Below are 19,580 nucleotides of genomic sequence, written 5' to 3'. Positions count from 1 at the left end.
GCTCCGGTGGGGAAAGGCGAGTCCCTGGTCTTTGGGGATGGGGGACAACGGGGTCCCGTGGGGAAGGGCGAGTCCCTGGGGTTGCCCCAGCGCGGTGATGGCCCCCCCGAGGGCCGGGCGAGCAGACGCTCCTTATCGTCCCGCTCAGCCCCGCCGCGCCCCCGGCCCCGCGGGAACGGCTGCGGGCCGAGCCTCTGCGCACAGCGCCGGCTGAGCCGGGGCGCACCGCCGCCGCGGCAGCCCCGGGCTTCTCCAGGCCTTGAGAACCGGGGGGAAGCGGGGGGAGAAGAGCGGGAGCGGGCAGCGGGGCAGCCCCGCGGCGCGGGCGGAACGCGGGAGCGCGGTTGCCGGCGCCGGCCGGGCCCGCCGCGGTGCACAGCCCGGCGCCAGCGGCGTCTCCGAGCAACCGGCCCCCGGAAGCGGGCGGCGCGGCGGAGCGGGCGGTAGGCGGCGGCGGCGGCGGCGGGAGCGGGGGGGGGAGCGGGGCGCGCAGGCCCGCCCGGCCGCGGGGGTCTCCCCGGGCCCGGCCGGGGGTGTCAGCGCGTACCGGCCGCTTCAGCCCGGGGCTTCGCCTTTGCTTTTCCGTCTAAAATTCTGAAATGAGTCAGTCCCGGGGTTCGCTCTCCGTTTGTCGGTGACATTAATGCGTTGTCGCGGTGCCCGCCGTTGGTTTTGCTGTGCCGGAGATGATGCGCTGTGGCGCCTTTGGGGGGGGGGGGGGAAAGCTGGGGGTTTCCAGCGGGAATGGGCAGATCTGGAAGACTTTAGGCACTTTGCGAGCGGGGATTAAGCATTCCGGCAGGATGTTTCTGTTAAAATTAGCAGCTGCGAAGCAGCTGAGTGTGATGACATTTAAAATGTCAACTTCAGATTTCAAACGGGCTCGTGGAAGGAATAAGGGAGGATGCGCAACCGGTCGTGGATTTGGGAATACCAGCCGTCTGAATAGTTGATGGGCTGCTTTTCCTCTGTCGAGGTATTTTGTACAGCCTGAAAATCGTAGCAGAGCCTTCTCTGCCGCATCTGCAGGTGCCAAAGGTCAGATGATGTGCTTGGGTGTTATTTGACCTGAGTTAGAGCCAGGGTAGCTAGCTGGATAAAACTAAGTTAATTTAAAAGGTTGAGGGAAGGGACGAGGGAAAACGCACAGAATTTAGATGATAAGGGTGAGAAGTGTTTCTCCTCCATGAGAGGTTTTCCCAGATGACTGTGCCTGGTTTTAAAAAAAAAACCCCAAAACTCAGTGAAAAACAGATGTTTGAATTAAAAGAGTCAATTGATAATTCTTCTCTGAAATGTCCACGGGATGGACAAACTTTTAAGGAGAAGAGCTGTGCAGGGACACTGGAAGTATCTTGTGACACTGCTGTCAAACAGCTATGGCATCTCTTGAGGAAAAAGACAAAAAAATATTCAACTTTAAAAAGTTATCTGCCCAGTATTACTGGTGGTAGCTTTGGTAATGAAATACTGAAAAATCTCATTCAAGTGCTTATTTTCTCCATTTTTCTCTGGATTCTTTAAAATATTGAGCTCAAAATGTCATTTTTTAGAGTATTGAGTTATTGGTAGACTTCTCTTGTAAGGTTTTAGTACTGTGATATAGCTAGAATGTTACCCCTTTAGCTAAATTTATATTATTGTAAACAATTTCTGAGCATATGCGTGTATGTACATTCCCAACACGTTCAATCTGTTATTTTGCCTTCCAGAGCCCCTGTATTTATATCATTTATTTCCCTTTTCCTGGGAGTGTGTCTGTGGGTCTTAAGGAAAAAGAATTAAAATCCTTTTTGGAACGTAACGCTCAGTTGTGAAGGAAATCTCATCTCACCTGATAATATTTCTTTAACAATCTGAGTTAGGCAAGGAGGTAGGAGAGGTGGTGAAGGGCAGATTATTTTGGCCAGTATCCTTGGACTGACCACAGTCTTACTAAAAGAAAGAAAAGGGAAATGTAGGGGACAGGTTTTATTTCGAACATTTTTAAGGACCAATCTAATCAATTGTGTCTGTTAGCTGATTTTCACCCAGGTTTCCTATATGTGCCAGGAACAACTCTTTTAGACTTTTTTAGACTCTTTTAGATACGTGGCCTTCAATGTCTTTGTGATCTTCTGGAAAAGAAACACCAAAAAATACCTGAGTCTTTGCTATTTCAACAGAAGTGAAAAGTAAGCTTGGTTTTCAGTCCATTTGGGTCTAATAGTCATTAAATTTTGTCTGGTGAAAGATGTTTTTAATTTGTACTGTAAGTCTTTGGTCTTTCCCACCCCTGGTGTCCTGCACCCTTACAGTTTCGGGGTGTCACATCTACCATTTTTCTACCCTTGCTTTGACACATCTTTCCGCTTCCCTTCCCCTTCTGCTGGAGCCTTGCAATCCTTTGGAAAAACATGTATTTTTTGAGGTTCTTCTGCGATGCTGCTTCCTCACAGACTCCACAGAGGTTATCCCTCTGCTCCAGGAGGGAGAGGTGGAATTCCCTCTGTGGCCTCCACGTCTCGCCGTGGGCTGGAGGGTCTGTGGGGCAGCGAGGCACGGTGCTCGGTGCCCTCAGCACCTGCAGACACCATTTCCAACAGCATGCTGCAAACAAAATCATGAGCACCCTCACGCCTGCTGGAGGGGAAGTCTCGGGGTGCGCTTTGCAGTTTTGCAGTAAAAGGGAAAATTTGGTCCCGGGAAAAAAAAAAAACGACGTTACTCCTTGCGAATGCAGTAACTGCGACGCTTTGCCCGTCGGAGGATCGAGCTGAGCGCCAGGGAAACTTCACCTCGGTGCCTCGAGGGGCTGCCAACCCATCCGTGAGCAGACATTTCCTACCGAGGCGGTTGGTTAATCACCCGCTCGTGCTGCTTCCCCGTCGCCTCCTCCGTGCCGCGGCAAATTACCGGGTGCCGAGATCGGTTGTCCTGTATTGAGAGAAGAACAAAACCACAGGGACCCCCACGTTGCGCGTCCTCTCGGCGTGTCGTAACGCCGCTCGGCGTTCTTCTTTCCGACTGAGTGGGTCCCCGGCGGAGGAGCCGGCCTCGGGGGCCTGCGGAGTTCTCACGTCTCCAACAAAGCGCTGAAGGACGGGAAAGGACAACCGGATGCCGACTGTTCTGCACCAGCGCCCTCCTTACTGCAATTATATTTCTGTTAGAAACCTCCGCCTTATTTAAAGAGACATTGTCAACTGCCTCAAAGCTCCTTGTTGTAGAAGTCTTACAAAGCCATTGGGATGTTTTCTTAATCACATGAAGAGAAATATTGTAGGCGAAGAGCACTGGTAAAGCTTCTCCTTTTTTAGGATCTTGTGTCTAATGAATTAAAACTACTACGTAAACTTCGATCAGTTAATCACTGTAGTCCCTTTTGACAAAATTATTGTCTCTGTTTCCAGATGAGGGGAGTGAAAGAAGAGATGAGTGATCTGAGCAAGGTTGTTCAGTGAGTTTGTTGCAGAGCGAAGCTCTGGGTTCCAAGATGATAAAGGAGGCTCTGAAATTGTCTGGCTTTACAGCATAAACCAATATTTGATTGACGGTAATAGGAGAAAATATTCCCCAGAGGCATCAGGGTGTGCTACGATGTAGTCCCTTCACATCCAGTGTCAGGTCTAAGATCTGAGGCTGGATGGATTCCTGGTCTTGGCTGGTCCGGCAGGCTGTGCTTATCAGTGTACCATCATGATAAGGCTGCTCCAGGACTCAGAGAAGACATTTGCTGAGACAGTCCAGGCTCGCCACCCCTCACTTCAAAGACTGCAGATGATCAGGAACCTCCTAAATACTTCTCTGATGTGTGTGTATCTGTTGGCTGTCACTAATGTCATTGTGCGAGTGGTTGGACTGAATGTTTTAAAACTCGACCGAGCGTCCTCACCAGTGACTTTGGTCAGCTTAAATTTTCCTTGCATTTAATCGCCATTCTCAGATTTTATTTCTCTGTTTGTTGGCAGGTGTGCTGTTCTTCCAGGGTCGCTGCCATGGTACTTAAGGTCTTCTTTCCGTCATGCTGCTCCTCGGCAGAAAGTGGCATTTTGATCGGCCGCTGGATCTCCGAGCAGAACTCTGCTGTTATCCTTGCTGTTGTCCATTTCCCTTTTATTCCTGTCCAAGTGAAACAGTATCTCAGTGAAGTCCAGCGGGTGACCAAAGTCAGCGTTTCTGTGCTCGGCTCATGGAGCAACAGCAAACAGGAGAAAGAAGAGGGCCTGAGTGAGTTCTTGGAAGACCTTGGGACAATATTCTCCCATGAGCCATGGATTCTGATAAGCAAAGAGGGAGACAGCAAATTCTGGAGCTGTTCTACCCTTCAGAAACATTCTAACGACTCTAAAGATGAAGAAATCATCTTAGTATACTATGACCAGCGCAAAGTCATGCTTTCCCATCTCCATCCCCCTTTGGACACGGCCACCTCCGCTGACCACAAAGCAGACGATGCGTCAAAGCTCTGTGCCATCTTTAACACCGTTGCCAAGAGTAAGATGCTGTTCATGACGGACAGATACGATGATGGGCCCATCAAGCTGACCCACTGGCAGTCAGATGGTGTCGAAGCTAGTATCATCGTGGAGCTGGTGAAGCAGGCCTCTGTGCCTGCGTGCGTGCTGCTGGCATTCCTGCTTTCGCTTATCTCTGGGATCTGCCGGAGCAGGTAAGTGAGGTGACATTGGCCAGGTTACGTTTTCCATGGGAATGTAATTCATGTTTAGGCATTTGCAGGGCTCCTGCTCAAGCCCACGGAGAAATACAGTTGATACAAAATCATTCTGTTGGAAACAGGCTGCCGCAGAGCTGCTGTTAAAGTTTGGGAAGCTCCGTTGAAAACACAAGGCTAAAGGCTCCCTCAGATATCGTAGAGCTCTTCAAGGAGCTGGGAGGTTTTCTGAGGAGACTGATCTCCTCGCCGTTTGCAGCAGGGGTAGCTCAGCCCTACTTCAGTTTCATCACAGCGGAAGCATTGGGTTTCCAGCTATTCCATGGCTGACAGAATGACCTTTTTGCTCGATAGCTGGGACTCCCTACTCCCTGTTTGCTGTGAATCCCTTCATGGCTGTGGAGCATCAGCAAGTGGTGCATCTAAATCCATCACCTCTCTAACAGACGCTGGTGCTGCAACGTTGGCGCCTTCTAGCAGGTTACGGGGAATGCTGGTCTGCGTGGATCCGTGGTGGAATCCCGTTGTCACAGCCATGAAACTGAATAGGATGGCTCAAATGTAATGGGTGGCAAGGGCTTGCACTACAGAGGAGTTCTGAGCAGATTTGAAGGGGGGAAGTTTCTGCGTATGAAGCTTAATGACACATCTGGTCAGCCTGCCTAGAGAGGTTGTGCCAGGGAGGGGAGCAGAGCTCAGGTTCCAGGCTGCAAGGGGACACTTTAATTGATGGAATTTGGATAACAGCTACTACTGAATTCATGGCTACATCATCTCAAGTGCAGCCTAAGGGTACGGGGACGGAGTCTTTTAACAGATTTCCGGTTGTACGATACTGTCATAAAGAAATTACAGTGAAACTCTTCATATGCAAAGATTTTCTGAAGAGTGGAGTTACACGTTTTGGTAGACAAAGGGAAGACTGTCTCCATTTTTGGGCTACTTTATTGGAAGAGATTTAGGGTCAAACTTAAACCTGGTGTAATCAGGGACCACTGGTTCCTGGGACTGCTCTGTAGACACTGACTATGCGTTAATGGTCGTTAATGGTAACTAAGATAATGATTATTAATGGTAACTAAGTTAGAGCGTTGTGGTTGGGCAGAAGATTGGGAGTCCACTCTGAAGGCCCTTTTTCTGGCTGTCCATGGACTGCGTGCAACTACTGACAAACAGGAGGATCCTTTTCTGCGTAGGCACTCGATCTCGAGGCCAGACTTGACCACCTCGATCCGTGCTAGGTCTCAGACCAGGCTTAGAGTCAAGTTAAGCCCAAGCCTCGCAGGTCTCCAGAAGGCCACAGTCTAAGCATAACCTGGGAGCTCGAGCAGCTATTCTGATTTCAGCTGTTCCTAAGCCCGGTACGGACGTTTTGAACCCGAGCAGCAGCCAGACTAGCACCAGCTGTACGTACCAGCAGGCAGAACGTGAGGCTTGCTGTGCCCAAACCCAGGTTGAACTGGTTCTCAACCTTGGGAGGTAGATACAGGTTCCTTTCTGCTTTGTTTTATTCTCCCGTAGTATCAGCACGGTATTTACTAATCTAACAGGTGTTTTAAAACATCAGTCTTAGAGAAAAGAGATTATGACCTGGCTTTGTGACAAACCTCCTGCTTGACCTTCTAAGTTATTTAATGTAATTTGGTTCAATTTACTGCAGGACGTGTGGTACAACCTCCTTTGTGCCAACACACGCAAGGCAGGGAGGGTTCAAGGATATTATGTGCAGGTGTCCTTCCAGTCCCCTCATCCCTGTGCTGGGACAGGACATCCCATAAAATAAGATCTACCAGGTTTTTACCCCTTCTGGTCACAGGACTTCTTTCCTTCCCAGGTTTTATTGATGTTGAGGGATAATCAGCTTTGAAAAGCTAAAGAAGGGAGATCAGTGATGTCCTCTCAAGCTGTGGAGGCTTGGAGCTTTTTTGGATATGCCACTGTTGTGTATTTGTGCTGGGGAAGCAGGGCAGCAGTGTTGGAAATCTCAGAAAATGAGCCCTAACACCCATCCAAGCTTAGTGAACCCTCCCAGGTCCTGTACATCTCAAATTAAGGCATTTCTTCAGCACCACCTTGTGCTAAGGGGTGTCCATTGCAATTCTCTCTGCGGAGGGACTGGTGTGCAGGATTTCCATCACCGCTGAAGGTCTCTAGTGTGCTGTTGGGGACGTCAGGATGATTTGGTATTGAAGCAATAAACTGTGTGCTCCTTCTTCAAACAAATCCGTTTACAAACTCCGTGACCTCTGGTTCCTCATCCAGAAGGGAGGCACCGTTCCTGCAGTTTCTACAGGGAGCAAAGAGACAGCTGAGGGTTCTGGTTAGTGGAGCTTTGACGTTTGCATGTGATCCCAGTTTGGAAAGATTGCTTTTCATCCGGCATCTGAAAAATCCTCTCTCACTCTTGGAAAAAAAATTGAGTTGGAAAATCAAGATTTCTGCATGCAGGCTATGTTAATTTATTGCTAAAATTCTTTATATTTGGAAATACCCCGAGGATCTCCTGCTGCTTAAATAACGCAATGGCACAACGTCACTCTTTTTTCTTTTTTTTTTTCTTTTTTTTTTGTTTGGTTAGTTTTCCATTGCACTTCTAAAAATCATTCCACATACTGTGTGATAAACAAGTGGGAGCATTTATGGCGATGCATAGTCGGTATGCACAGGGGTAGGAGACCATACAAGAAATATTTTTGGTTTTCTTCCTCGGTACCCTTCGAGATGGCAGTTTCCGTAGCACATCTTGCAACTATTATATTGAGCTTTTTGCAGTGTGCTTGTATTTTTTTTAAAATATATATGTACTTACTTTCCAAAGAAAGAATGTAGGTGGAATAGAGGTTGTCTTCTTGATGTCAAGTGAAAAGAAGAGGCAAGCAGAGACCTCTGCTGTGTCTCCAGAGCCCATCCTGTTCAAGGAGATGCACTTAACCTGTTGCAGGCTGCAGTGGGTGCACATGTCGGGGGGTGCTCCTGAGGATGAGGCTGCTTTGGAAATCATTCTCGCTTGTGCAAGAGGTTCCTCAGGGAGAAGAGAGCAGCAGCTTGCCCTTCCCTTTGATGTGGGACACCAGGGGTGTGCGGTGGGTGGGCGACCCATGAGCTAGCTGCCTCTGCCTTGGGGAGCTGTGGTGCAGCAATGAATGGTAAGAGACAGGCGTTGCTGGGAGAGGACGGGGCGATGGTCAGCCCAGTGAGTGTTTAGCACAGAGCCCCAGAGCCGTTGGTTTCTAATTGAACTGAGATGGTCTGGCAGCTGTTGGTTTGACCGGTAATTTGTCACCTTCAGTCATCTGTACATAACAACACAGGTAGAGCGTTTCTCCTTCCCCCTTCTTTGCATTTCACGTGCAATTCCCTGCTCCAGCAAAGGTTTGCCACACCAGGATTTGTAACCACTGGGCTGGGATATAATTGGAAGAGAAAACTCATCTGCACTCCTGCCTGGGTGAATCTGCGAGCCCAGGTCGTTGAGATCCGTGGCCAGCGTGGTCGCTCACCGCGTCCCCCTCCCCTGCACAGCACCCTTTCCTCCGCCACTTCGGATGTCACCTCCTGGCAACTCCACCGGAGAGCGGCACGTCCCTTTGTCTCCGAGGTGGGAGGCTGCAATCCAGAGCTGGGTAACACGGAGGCCTCCAGTTAAGAAGAATGATTCACATGCACGTGTTTCAAAACCCACGTGTCTGAAATTTGCGTGGGGAGGGGGAAGAGGGGACTTCAGCACTCTGGTTTTTAAGCTGACAAACCTTGCACGAAGGGTGGTTGAAAGGGCTTAGGAGGAAGGGGGTAGCAACCACAGTGAACCCAGCAGGATTTTGAAGGAGCCATACCCCTGCCATCTGTGTAAACGTATAAATAGGAGCCAGAGCTGCAGCGTGCCCATCCCATGGTTTATCCTGGCCGATCCTAAAGGCACCGTGCTGCTGGCCGGCGGGCTGAAGTCCTCCGGATGAGGTCTGGGGGAGGCAGGCACACGTCGTGGGGACATCTCCAGGCCACAGGCACACGTCATGGGGACATCTCCAGGCCATGCTCACTAACGAGCCAAACAGCTGTACGATTCCAAAAGCAAAGCGGGATACCAGGAATAATTTTAGTGTTTGGAATGAATGTGAACTGAAGGAACGTGCCAAAGCAGTAAGAGGGAGAAGGTGAAGGAAATGACTGAAAATGAACATAGGTTCCTGGACCCTTAATAAGAAACAGGGAAAGGCTGTGAAAATGGTGAAACAACCATTGTGTACAGGAAAGAAGTGATGCGAATTATTTCCACATAATTATAATAAATAAGATATAATAATAATGTAAGACACATATAATAATAAATAAGAATTTATTCCCCACGACAGACGTGGTGCTTTGTTTTGCTGTACCACTACTGTGCATTCTTCGACTGGCCAGTGGAGTCATTTTAGACTACACAAATCACCATCGTTGCTTCCTTTATAGGCTGTGTGGTAATAAAAGTAACTCCCAAAAATAATTGAGCATCATTTAGTACTTTTCTCCTGAGTCATAAAAACGCAGCCGTGTGAATATGCCTTCCCCTACAAACCTAACGTGGATGTTAACTTTGAAACCTAATTAAATGCTAAGTATTGCGTTGTCTGCATGATGCTGGTCACCCTTGGCAAAGCAGTGGGGAGGAGATAGAAATGAAGACGCTAAGAAAAGAATTTGGAAGTGATAACGAAAAAAAAGAATAAAAGGATCAAGCAGAAGGAAAAGAAAAAGGCAAAAAGGAGCAGAAACTGCAGGGAGAGCCCAGCTGTTTGTTCTCCCAGGCTCACTCCGGATAGAGACTTGTGATTAGTAATACTGGGATTTGTGAAGCAGTTGCACCGTGTTGTGTTGTTGCACCATATGCACAACTGCCTCGACTCCACTCTCCTGGAGACAGAGCAGTATGCCATCCCGGTGATGTATCCCAAAGCACAGGGTGGAATCGGGATTGCGTTCTGGCTTCCTTGGAAGAGTGAGACACTTGGTTTTACAGAATGAAAGTGAGAGGTTGGGTTGCCTGCTTTAGATGTCTTGATGTGGAATGGCTGCCTTAATTCTGTTAGCCTTTAAGAGAGGAGTTAACAACTAATATTCTTGAATGATAACGTGTTGATGCTGCCTCTGGTTGCCCAACCTTAGCTTTACACTGAATGTTCTGCATGGAGTTTGCCATGGAGCAGGCTCTGCAGCGGACGGAAGCAAACGGGGACGTTCCCATGGTGTTTCTGCAGGGTGCTGAAGTTTTGGCCTTTGTCTTTCTTGTGGAGCAAACTCTCAACTTGTGAGCAGCTGGGCCATCGCCTGCAGCACCTCCAGGTCATCAGCAGCAACAAGAAGGCTCAAAACCAGACTCAACTCATGAGGTATGAAGTGCACATAAAGTCATACATGTCTCTGTCCTAGCCCTGTCTCCTCCAGGGAACCCAAACCATGGATCCTGTGCCCGTACAGCACTATGGGGTCCTCACTGCACTGTGTCATGTTGCCTTCCTCGCTCTACTCCCTGCTAGTTTGCAGATCTTTGCACTCTGTTTGTATTAATTAAGCCTTTTGCCAGATACATGCCGTTTTCTCTAACTTGGGAACATCAACTGGGATATTGCCCACAGAAAGCTTGTACTGCACCCATGTGTGTAGTGCTTTCCCATCACTGCTCCCACGGGCTCATTGCTTTCACATGTGCTGCTGTTAACCAAAACCTGCAACCGGTATTTGGTGGCACTTCCCATCAGAGCAGAACGGTTCCCCTCTTTCCCCCACTCTTTTGGGGAATCTTTCTTGGAGTAACTGCAAACGAGAGACTCCGACAGCAGTAGCAAAGTCAGCGTGGCAGGAGAAGCAAACGTGCAGCAGAGGGAGGGGAACAGGGAGAGGCAGAGATGTGAGACAGGTATCGAATGCCCTATGGCCATTACACAGCCCGTCTTGTTCTGTGTGGTTCTCTGCTCCTGCAGTAATAGACTCCCGGGGAACACTTAAAATAGATTAGCAGATTTGAAGGCCAGAAGCAGCTATGATTGTTTGATCTGATTTCCCGAATAACTCGTGTCGTGGAATTCCATTCAGAAACTCTAGCAGCAAAGGGGCAGTTGAGCAGCCCTTCTGGGTATGAGTTTGTACCCAGAAACACTATTTACTGCATGGACTAGTGCTTCGACTAAAGTATACCTCCTGGGAAGGCATCTGGTCTCAACGTGGATGCTCCAAGTGCTGGTGCCCTTATGGTAAATCCCCCCTGAGTGTATATATATATATATACCCATACGTGCTTTGTCTAACATTCCTCTCTGTAGCTTCAATCCCACTCTTTGCTCCTCTTACTAAGAAGGTTTTGTGGCGTGGCGGGCTCCGAGTGGCTCCGTGGTAGCGGCACACCCGTGGAAGTCAAAAGATCTCTTCAGTAAATTGTCCTGACGTCCCTGGGACATTAAAGATGCTACGTTAAGTGAAGCTGACAGTTGTCATTGAAACATTAAACGCTGTCCTTCCCTTTTCTCTAACGCTGCGTCTCTCTATCCTGCCTGCAGGAAAGCCAACATCTTTGTCTCTCTGCTGATTGATGTGGCTCTGGGGATACTGCTGATGTCCTGGCTGTACAGAAAGAACCGAATTGGTCACCTTGCCGACACTCTCATCCCCGTGGCTGATGTAAGTCTGGCCAAAGCCGTTTCTCTTTCACCTGGCTGTGGGTACTGACCAGCTCGTGATGCCTGGGGTAGTTGTGAGCAATGCCATACACACAGGATTTCAGAGAGAGTCCTGTCTTCAGTCATGCAAATTGGGTCTCCTCAAGAACAGTGAAATCTTCAAATCAAGCCTACTGGGGCTGCTCAAAAGGAACACAGCTCTGCTTTGCGTGTGCAGAGAATAGTAATTAGGTGTTTACTGGAGGGCTGCTCCGGCTCCTAAAGTGACAGTTATGGCTTGGACAGAGTTCTGCAGCTGCAGGTCGAGTGGTTATCGAGCCAGAATACTTCTGTTCTGGAGTCGACAGGAAGTGTCTTCAAGATGTTGCTTTATGGGGCATTTGGGGGGAAAAAAAGAGCCATAACGTGGGTTGCATCTGATAAACTGCTGAAAGGTCAGACTTGACAAGCAGTGCAGCTGTGCTCGTGGAGAGGAATTTCATGGGGAAATCCAAAGGCCTTAGCTAGTCAGGACACAAGCACCTGGAATCCTGGCTAAGAGCTCTGGTGTACAGATGGTAAACGAGGAGAACTTGCTGTGTCCTGTGATTTTCTCAAACGTTAACTCCTCTTGCCCACTAAGATCCCTCAGCATCAGCATGATTTCATGAAGAGCAAGTATGACTCATACGATCCTGCTTTTCTGGTGGTTCATTTTAGGTGCAGTGCTCCAATATATCTGTTTAATGGCAGTAAGGAACATACAATGTACTTCAGAGGCTGGAGACCAGACCACTAATCTGATGTTAGCTCCGTTTTAAGAGCTTCTGTGTCTTGGGAATACATGTGCAGCCGACGTTGAGCGCTGTCATGCAGCTGCACAACCTTTGTCTACCCACTTTCATTTCTGGGAGAGAAGGTGGATCTTTCCATTGGTTTCTTTCTAGCAGCCAGAGAACGTCCTCTCTTTTCTCTTTCTCCAGCTTCTTGGTTGGGAGGAATTTTATTCTGATTAAAGAATTCCAGCAGCTTTTTCCCACTTGTCCTGTGTTTCTTAGGAAGAGGTCATGTTTCCTTTGATGATGATCTGCTTGGTCCATGTCTAACCTTTTAATTGTTACAAGCCATAGGTCTCTGATCATCCGTGGACATGCTGTGCTTTCAGAAAGTGCATATGGAGTGTCCAGCATAGCTGTGGATCATTATTACTGTTGTGTTTTGTTATCTTTCATAGTCAAACTTTTAAGGATTGTGGCAGACACTGTTTAGCAGCAGTGGTGGAGAAGAAAGGACCACAATTCTTGCAATACAGTCGCTCTTGTATTTGAGCTGTACACTAAAAATATTTTTCTAAGTCTTATTCCTGAGTCTTTTCCCTTGCAGATATTTCAGCTGCAGAAGTTTAAGTTCTCTAGAGCTCTTCCTGTGGGATTACTCTAAGTGTCCAGCTCTCAGAAATCTGATTTCTTAACGAGTCTGCAAGGAAGTGGCTTTTGGCTGCGTTCCTGTTTGCACAGGTGGCTCCAGGAGGGGTTCCATCTGCCCAGTGTCTTTGGCAGATGGACACTCTCCATGCTCAAGGTGTATCCGATCCCAGCACCTGTCCTGGGTAGGCTTGCTTGTGACAGTTACTCCTTCGTTCCTCTTTCAGTAATTTAGCTCATCTGTCAGTCAACTTACACATCATAGTGTCAGTTATTTTCACCACGTCTCCTACGTGTGTGGACTCCGTCACCTTGCTATCACCAAGAACTGTTTACTTACTTTCCTGGAAGTGCTACCTCCTCCTTGTGTGGGTGGCCTGGTAGTCAGTTGGTGCCTTTCTTCTCTGCTTCTCCAAGCTTATCAGCTCAGGCCACTCTCAACTCTTCTTGTTTTCCAGCCTTACTTTCTTCTTTCAAGTGTATTAGATTGTGGACATAAAATCATTTGGAGTCCTTTTACTGCCTTCAGTGAGCATGGATTGATAAGCGTTACGTGCACGCCTTGAAAAATGCGGATCTGAGTGATCCCAAAATATACCAGTGACTTCAGCGTGTGGTGAGCAAGCCAGCACCACTTCTTTTCCAGTATGACAGCAAAATCTCCCCTTAGCTGTTCAGCAGTAGGCTTCCTTTTTGCTGCTGAGTGACCATCTGGTACGCATTATTCCCATCGCTTGGGCTTCCTCAAGTGCTTATGTGTTGCCAAGCCCAGTAATGCAAACTTTCCCATGTGCAGAATCATGGAATCATAGAATGGTTAGGGTTGGAAGGGACCTTAAAGATCAGCTAGTTCCAACCCCCCTGCCATGAGCAGGGAAATGAGTTCCTTTTCCTTCCCTAATGCTCCTTGCTATTCTGCTTTTGGTATGTGCCCCAGATCTGAGGATGGCAGTGACCTTACATCTCTGTATCTGCTTTATAATGAGATTATTATATATTATAAGGTTATATACCTATATCTATTATAAGGTTATATACATAACCTTATTGATTTGATTGCTTTTAATATTGACAGACCCACCTTATATAGTGTATAGCCTTATTGGTTTGATTGATTGATCTTAATATTAACAAAATCGTAGCTGTGTGGGGACTGGGTACCGTGCTGCTTTTTTTTTTTTCCCTAGCAAACATCTCTCTGGAAGGACACAGATGCAGGTAGGTCATTTTGGCTGTCAACAACTGCCAGGGTCACAAGCTGGGGCTGCTGACGTGAGGATCAAGCCGTGTTCCCTCGCCATCGTTCATCATCCCCTGATATAATGGTTCTCAAATCAGCACTTAGCTGGCAGTTGTTGATGATGCACAAGGCGTGATTGACGGCAGCTCCCACTTGCACAGCTTGATGAGCTGCGCTGTGCTGACTGTAATAACAAGTTGCTTTTGTCAGTAAATGAGGCAGATGTGATTCAGAGGCACCTAGGGAGTAACTGGCGAGTAGCTGTGTGCAGTACGAAGGACTGATTTTTGAAGCAGGCTTTCAAGTCCAAGAATGGAAAATGTGAATAATCTTCTCTCTGTAGGTACCCTCACAACTCCGCCCTCCTCCTTCCTCTCGATCCCACCAGGCTTCCCAATACTTGTCCATGTTTTTGCCCTCCCCAAGACAGCCTTCTTTCAAAAACACCCGATTCAAAGTGCTACATTTGTCTTTTAAAAAGAAGAGCTGCTTATAAACCATTTTCTTTTTTTTCTCTCCTTCACCTCTTTCATCATTGCTGATGTCTCTTTTTCTTACGCTGTAATCTCTTTGAAACAGTTAAATATTTATCATAGATCGTGCCTCCAAAAATGTGACTGGGGCTTAGAGATAATTGAATGTAAGTTCCTATTCAGTCACGTTCTGCTAATCCATAAACAAAGCAAGCAGGGAGGGCACTTCCTGGAAAACAGTCTTGGATGTTAATTTGTAAAATAGTTCAACTTAGAGCCCCAAACGCCTGCAGCAGGCACGGGGCAGATGTGTGTGGTAGGGAGAGCTTTGGCTCTGCTTGCTCTGACGTGCACTAGATGCTCTGCTCAGGAAGTTTGCGCTGTGCTTCCCGGTGCCCACGGTGCCCACCTGCCATGTGCTGTGTGTCCCCCTCCATCCATGTCACGTCACCGTTAGACCTTCTGCATATGGAGGCTAGAAAGAAGAGCGTGACAGTAAAGAAAGTATTTCTTCAGTGACCTCGTCTAAACCATGTTAGCTTTATTCTCCAGTTTGATAGTGTCCCCACACCCCTTTATGAAATGCTTCCACTTCACCATATCTTATTTATTAATACTGGCCACATTTAATATTCACAACTGCAACAGGAAAATTGGACTCCCAGTCACCTTTTCTGATTCTGCTTGCTATTGATCACTCCTAAAATATCTGGCTGGAAAACAAGCTGCAAGGTTGTGTCTTAGGACTCTGTTTTGGAATGCTGTGCCCAGCTAAATACCAGCAAGGTAGGGCACCTTCCCAGGGCTACGTGCCCCTCTCTGAACTTAGCAGCACCTCTGGGACTGGCAGCCTCCAGAAGTATTCCGTGCTGAAAAACAGCCTTGCTGAAGGACTGCTTTCAAGCATTTAAATATTTCATTAAAATCCCCAAATGCTTTTTCTAAGTTACCAATCCAACACTTTAAATATTAAAACCAGGCTATTTATAAAGTAGCTAAGGCTTCTCAGCCACAGAGGTAAGATCCGTGGGTTCAAATCAGTTCTGACTTGCAGTCAGACAGAGGGAAAATGAGTGAAATAAAAAGGCAATCCTTTTGGATAAGTTGGAAGACGGAGCCCTTAATTTTGCCACTACGCTGGAAGTAGTGGAAGTTTACAAATCCATTTTGCAAGGATCCTGTTGACTAATAAAGAAAGTGGAATCATTCCTTGGAAATAATTTCCCCTTAGGGAAATGATCCATGTGAATGATGGGGAAAGTAGGCTACAGTCCATCAGCTTTAGGTAAAAGGTCTTGATTCTTCCACACTTGCTCGATTTGCAGCGCATTTCACTTGCGTGGACTTGACTATAAGTGGGGTTTTCAGAGGCAGAAGGCTTTTACTCACAGTTTCTGTTCTTGCGAGACAGTGTGAGAGGTCACTTCTTCCAGATATGTTCCCCACTTGTTTTTTGGAGGTTACCACTCTCAGCTACCTCAATTCACAGCCTGGTAAATGGACTTCACCACTGGTGTCAGCTTAGATGAGTAGGTCAGGTGCAAACTACCGAGGAGCAGAACCACCCCATATTCTGCCCCATTGACTGCAAGGGGGACCTCTGGCAGAGTGGTGGGGTGGAGAGAGAAAATCAGTAAATAACATCAGCCTGGGATTAAATCACCAGAAGTTGTGAGTCAAAGCCCTCAGTGATTTGGGGACGAGCTCCTTTAGGCTTTTTTCTCCATGATTCAGAGGGCTGCTTTTTTTACTGGGATGCCCTGGGTATCTCTCCGTGAAGCCTGCAGCGAGACACGGTAGTGGTAGGCAAGGTTGGTGCTGTACAGCATGGTGAGCCTTGCCCAGTGCACCAGAGTATCAAGGAAGTTTGTTTATGAAATACATCTCTATAGTTGTGGTTCCTACCCTGCTGTAAACACATACAGGTTAGTTGTTTGTAAAAAATCACTTTTTTTCCCATGAGTGTGCTGCCATCCTCCCCCTTTTGAAATCCTGACAGCATCCCCATAGTTAGAGTGTTGCTCAGCTGTGACTTTTCAGTTGACTGTCCAAAGAAGTCGATGTGTGCACCAGCATTTGCCACCAATTTCGAGAACTCCTGTTACCCCAAGAAATCATACCCTGCCAGTCTGCCTGAGATGGCCACCATCAAACACGAGGTTTGTGTTCCCAGCGCTGTTCCACATCTAAGCAGTTCAGCTTCCTCTCTGCTGTTACTTTTGGGTTCCCTAAAGAGTCATTTGCCAAAAAAGGTGCGTTTCTGATTTCACTAGTAGTAATTTGGATGTATTTTTTTTTTTCCATTGGTTTGAAGGGTGGGGTAAGAACACTTGTGGGGGCCAGCATGTGCAGTACACTGCCCCCGTTCAGCGTGGTAGCAGTGTTTTATCTCAGGTGCTTTGCTTCTGTGTGTCTGCAGCACGTAGCTGAAGAGCTCCAGGACCTGCTGCAGTGGCTAATGGGAGCACCAGCTGGGCTGAAAATGAACCGAGCTTTGGATCAGGTTTTGGGCCGCTTCTTCCTTTACCACATCCATCTTTGGATCAGTAAGTGCAATTGTTTAACTTTTCAGCCTGCCTTTTCATCTCTTCCCTCCCGAGTGTTTAATGTTTGCCTGGAGGTGAATAATGAATCAAAACGCGCTACGGCAAGTACAAACTTGTCGGTGAGTCTTCCTGCTGTGGGAACTCAAGCCAAAGTTGGGTTCCCACACAAGGAAATCATGCATATTAAATGAAGTGCTCGTATGGATGCGTTGCAAGAAGTGCAAGTCACAACGGAGCTTACCTACTTGGTGCCATTAGTGGTGAGTGCTCAGGAGAAGGCTTTAGGTCTTGTGTAGGCTTGTGTAGGTCTTTCGTAGGCTTTGCCCTGTAAGAGGCAGCTGGTCGGATAGGGATGAGAATGGTGCTCCTGGGATGCAAACACAAACTCTGTCTTGTCACTGACTTCAGCTTGGTGCAATTTTGTTATCTCAACACACCCCTGTTATCCTTGATAAGTGTCCTGACAAAGGAGTATAGCCACGGTGGACATGAACTCCTTGGTTATTGTACTGATTTACTCTGCTCACCAAGCAAGTATGGTCTCGTTTCTGTGACTTTGCTCCACTTTAGCGGTGCAAGAGACTGTGTACCTCCACGCTATTTTATTTTACAAAAGCCATATGGAATGGTTTTTGTGGGAACAGCAAGAAAAGGGGAATGGTTTCCATAAAGGTTGATGTGTGCAGTTAAAAATGTCATTAGGAACGTGGACACGAAGCTAGAAAAGCAACTCACAGGTGGAGCAAGGTTTAAGCTGAGTGTGCCCTCCCGTTCATCACAGAGCTGCCACACCTGGACAGAAACTTGGGGGGAAAGAGAGTTTTTGTTGACCTTCCTAAACAGAAGATGGCATCTAAAGTTTTCCAGTTTTACTTCCATGTTTTCGTGGCTATGATTTCTGGAGCAATGTTCTAGGGCACAGATAATCAATCTTTTGAGGGTGTCAACAGGAAGATGCCTCAGTCAAATACTGACACTCTGCCATGTCCCCTAGGCTACATTCACCTGATGTCCCCATTCATTGAGATGATCCTCTGGTACGTTGGTCTGTCGGCTTGTTTGGGCCTGACCGTGGCTCTCTGCATCCTCTCTGACATCATTGCGCTTCTGACTTTCCACATCTACTGCTTCTATGTCTACGGAGCCAGGTGAGTTGATCTCTCTTGGGCATGTTTGGAGAGAAGGGCCACTGAGCACTCAGGACACATGTTTAATTTGTGGAGCATTCAATCCTGCCATGGTTCTCTTGAATTCACAGTTCAGCCAGCAGTTTATTTATTGTTTTCTTTTATGCACGTAGAAGTGATGGCCACAGCGGTGCAAGCAACCTGTCTTTCAGTTCTCCTGCATTTAAATATTTATTTATTGTGGTAGTGACCTTGAAAAATAAAACTACGTGCTAGGCAGAGGACAAGAAAGCAGTTCACCCTGTCCCTTTGATTCCATGTTATAGTACATGTTCAGTTGCACCCTACCCAGTAGTTGAGGGGAACTGGAGGAGAGGAAGAGGAACGGGGAACCCTTGTACTTCTGAAGAAGCCCCAAAGTCCTTGCCTCTGCCCTGCTTCAGAGGTTCTTGTCTACATCATGGAGCACAAATGGCAGGTTTGGGTTACAGCATGGCTGGGACACCATCCTGGTGTCTTTGTCTGGACCTGCTGGAGAGCTCCATGGCCCGGGCAGAGGCTTTGAGGGAGTGTGTGGGAGTGCAGAGGGCTTTGGGGCATGTCTGGGGCATGTCAGGGTTATTGTGCAAATGGTGCCCACCAACGGGCTCGGGTCCTGCCCTCTATTAACACGTGCTGCAGCAAGGCATCACGTGGGCCATGGGAGAACAGCTGCTCTTGCCAAGGAGATGAGAGACAAGATAATAAATAAAGGAACTTTTAGCTTAGAAAGTGCAGAATGGTCATCGTTCCTCCGCAGGCTGTGAGCAGAGGGCTTTACATTGCAAACAACAGAAGGAATAGTAGAACTTTAGTTACGGGTAGTTTAGGGGATGGTTAGAAATATTGAGATATGATTCATGAATTGGGTCTGTTGTGAGCACAGGGCTTACACCCAAAATCAGTAACGGAGAGTCTCTTCCCAACACCCCTAATTACTGGAATTTCTGTTTTGGTTCTGTGAGGAGTGGCCTTGCTCCTCTGGATGGTGCAGAGAGTAGAAATAGGAAAAGCATTTTCTCAGCTGATTGCTTTTCCCTCGTGAGCTGCAGGGAGCCGGTCTACCCGCCTCGGCCGTGTGCTAGAAGTACAGAGCAGGTACATGTGATCTTGCCGCTGGCACCGAACTGCCTCTGCGGTGCCAGGTGCCCCCCGCAGAGAGTCACGAAGGGATAGCAGTCACCCACATCAACACGGCCAGCGCAGCACCTCACGTTCCTGCCGCTGGCGGAAGAATTTGCTGGCTCAGGTGCTGCTGAAGCCTGAGATCCCCCTTCTGAAGCAAACCGCACGGTGAAACGAGAGCGGGCATGTGTGTGCAGGCGGCCAGGGAAGGTGGGGCAGGTGCTGCAGCAGGAAGACCTGCTTGATGCGTCAAGGGTGCGTGGGGGAGTAGTGTGTGGTCTTAGCCAGAGCCACGGGGTAGGTGTGTACCAGCAACCTGG

General features: G+C 47.9%; 1 protein-coding gene across 12 annotated transcripts in view; it reads left to right on the top strand.

Moving 5' to 3' along the window:
• The first annotated feature begins 402 nt into the window (after nucleotides 1-402).
• PIGQ (phosphatidylinositol glycan anchor biosynthesis class Q) overlaps nucleotides 403-19,580 on the top strand; it is a 33,003-nt gene continuing 13,825 nt past the window's right edge. For 6 of the 12 annotated variants that reach the window (XR_015222638.1, XR_015222640.1, XR_015222639.1 and 3 more), the window contains exons 1-6: nucleotides 939-976; nucleotides 3,951-4,651; nucleotides 9,892-10,023; nucleotides 11,188-11,308; nucleotides 16,843-16,969; nucleotides 17,964-18,117. Coding sequence is in view for 9 of the 12 variants with exons in the window: in XM_009987233.2 (XP_009985535.2) it covers nucleotides 953-976; nucleotides 3,951-4,651; nucleotides 9,892-10,023; nucleotides 11,188-11,308; nucleotides 16,843-16,969; nucleotides 17,964-18,117 (1,259 nt within the window). In the remaining 3 variants the exon portion in view is untranslated. The other 6 variants (XM_086622412.1, XM_086622413.1, XM_086622410.1 and 3 more) reach the window with 6 other exon arrangements.

This window comes from Tauraco erythrolophus, chromosome 17, assembly GCF_009769465.1.
Source record: "Tauraco erythrolophus isolate bTauEry1 chromosome 17, bTauEry1.pri, whole genome shotgun sequence".
In the NCBI taxonomy this organism is placed as follows: domain Eukaryota; kingdom Metazoa; phylum Chordata; class Aves; order Musophagiformes; family Musophagidae; genus Tauraco; species Tauraco erythrolophus.
The sequence above is the reverse complement of the archived record's forward strand: the minus strand, read 5'-3'. Positions and strand labels throughout refer to the sequence as shown.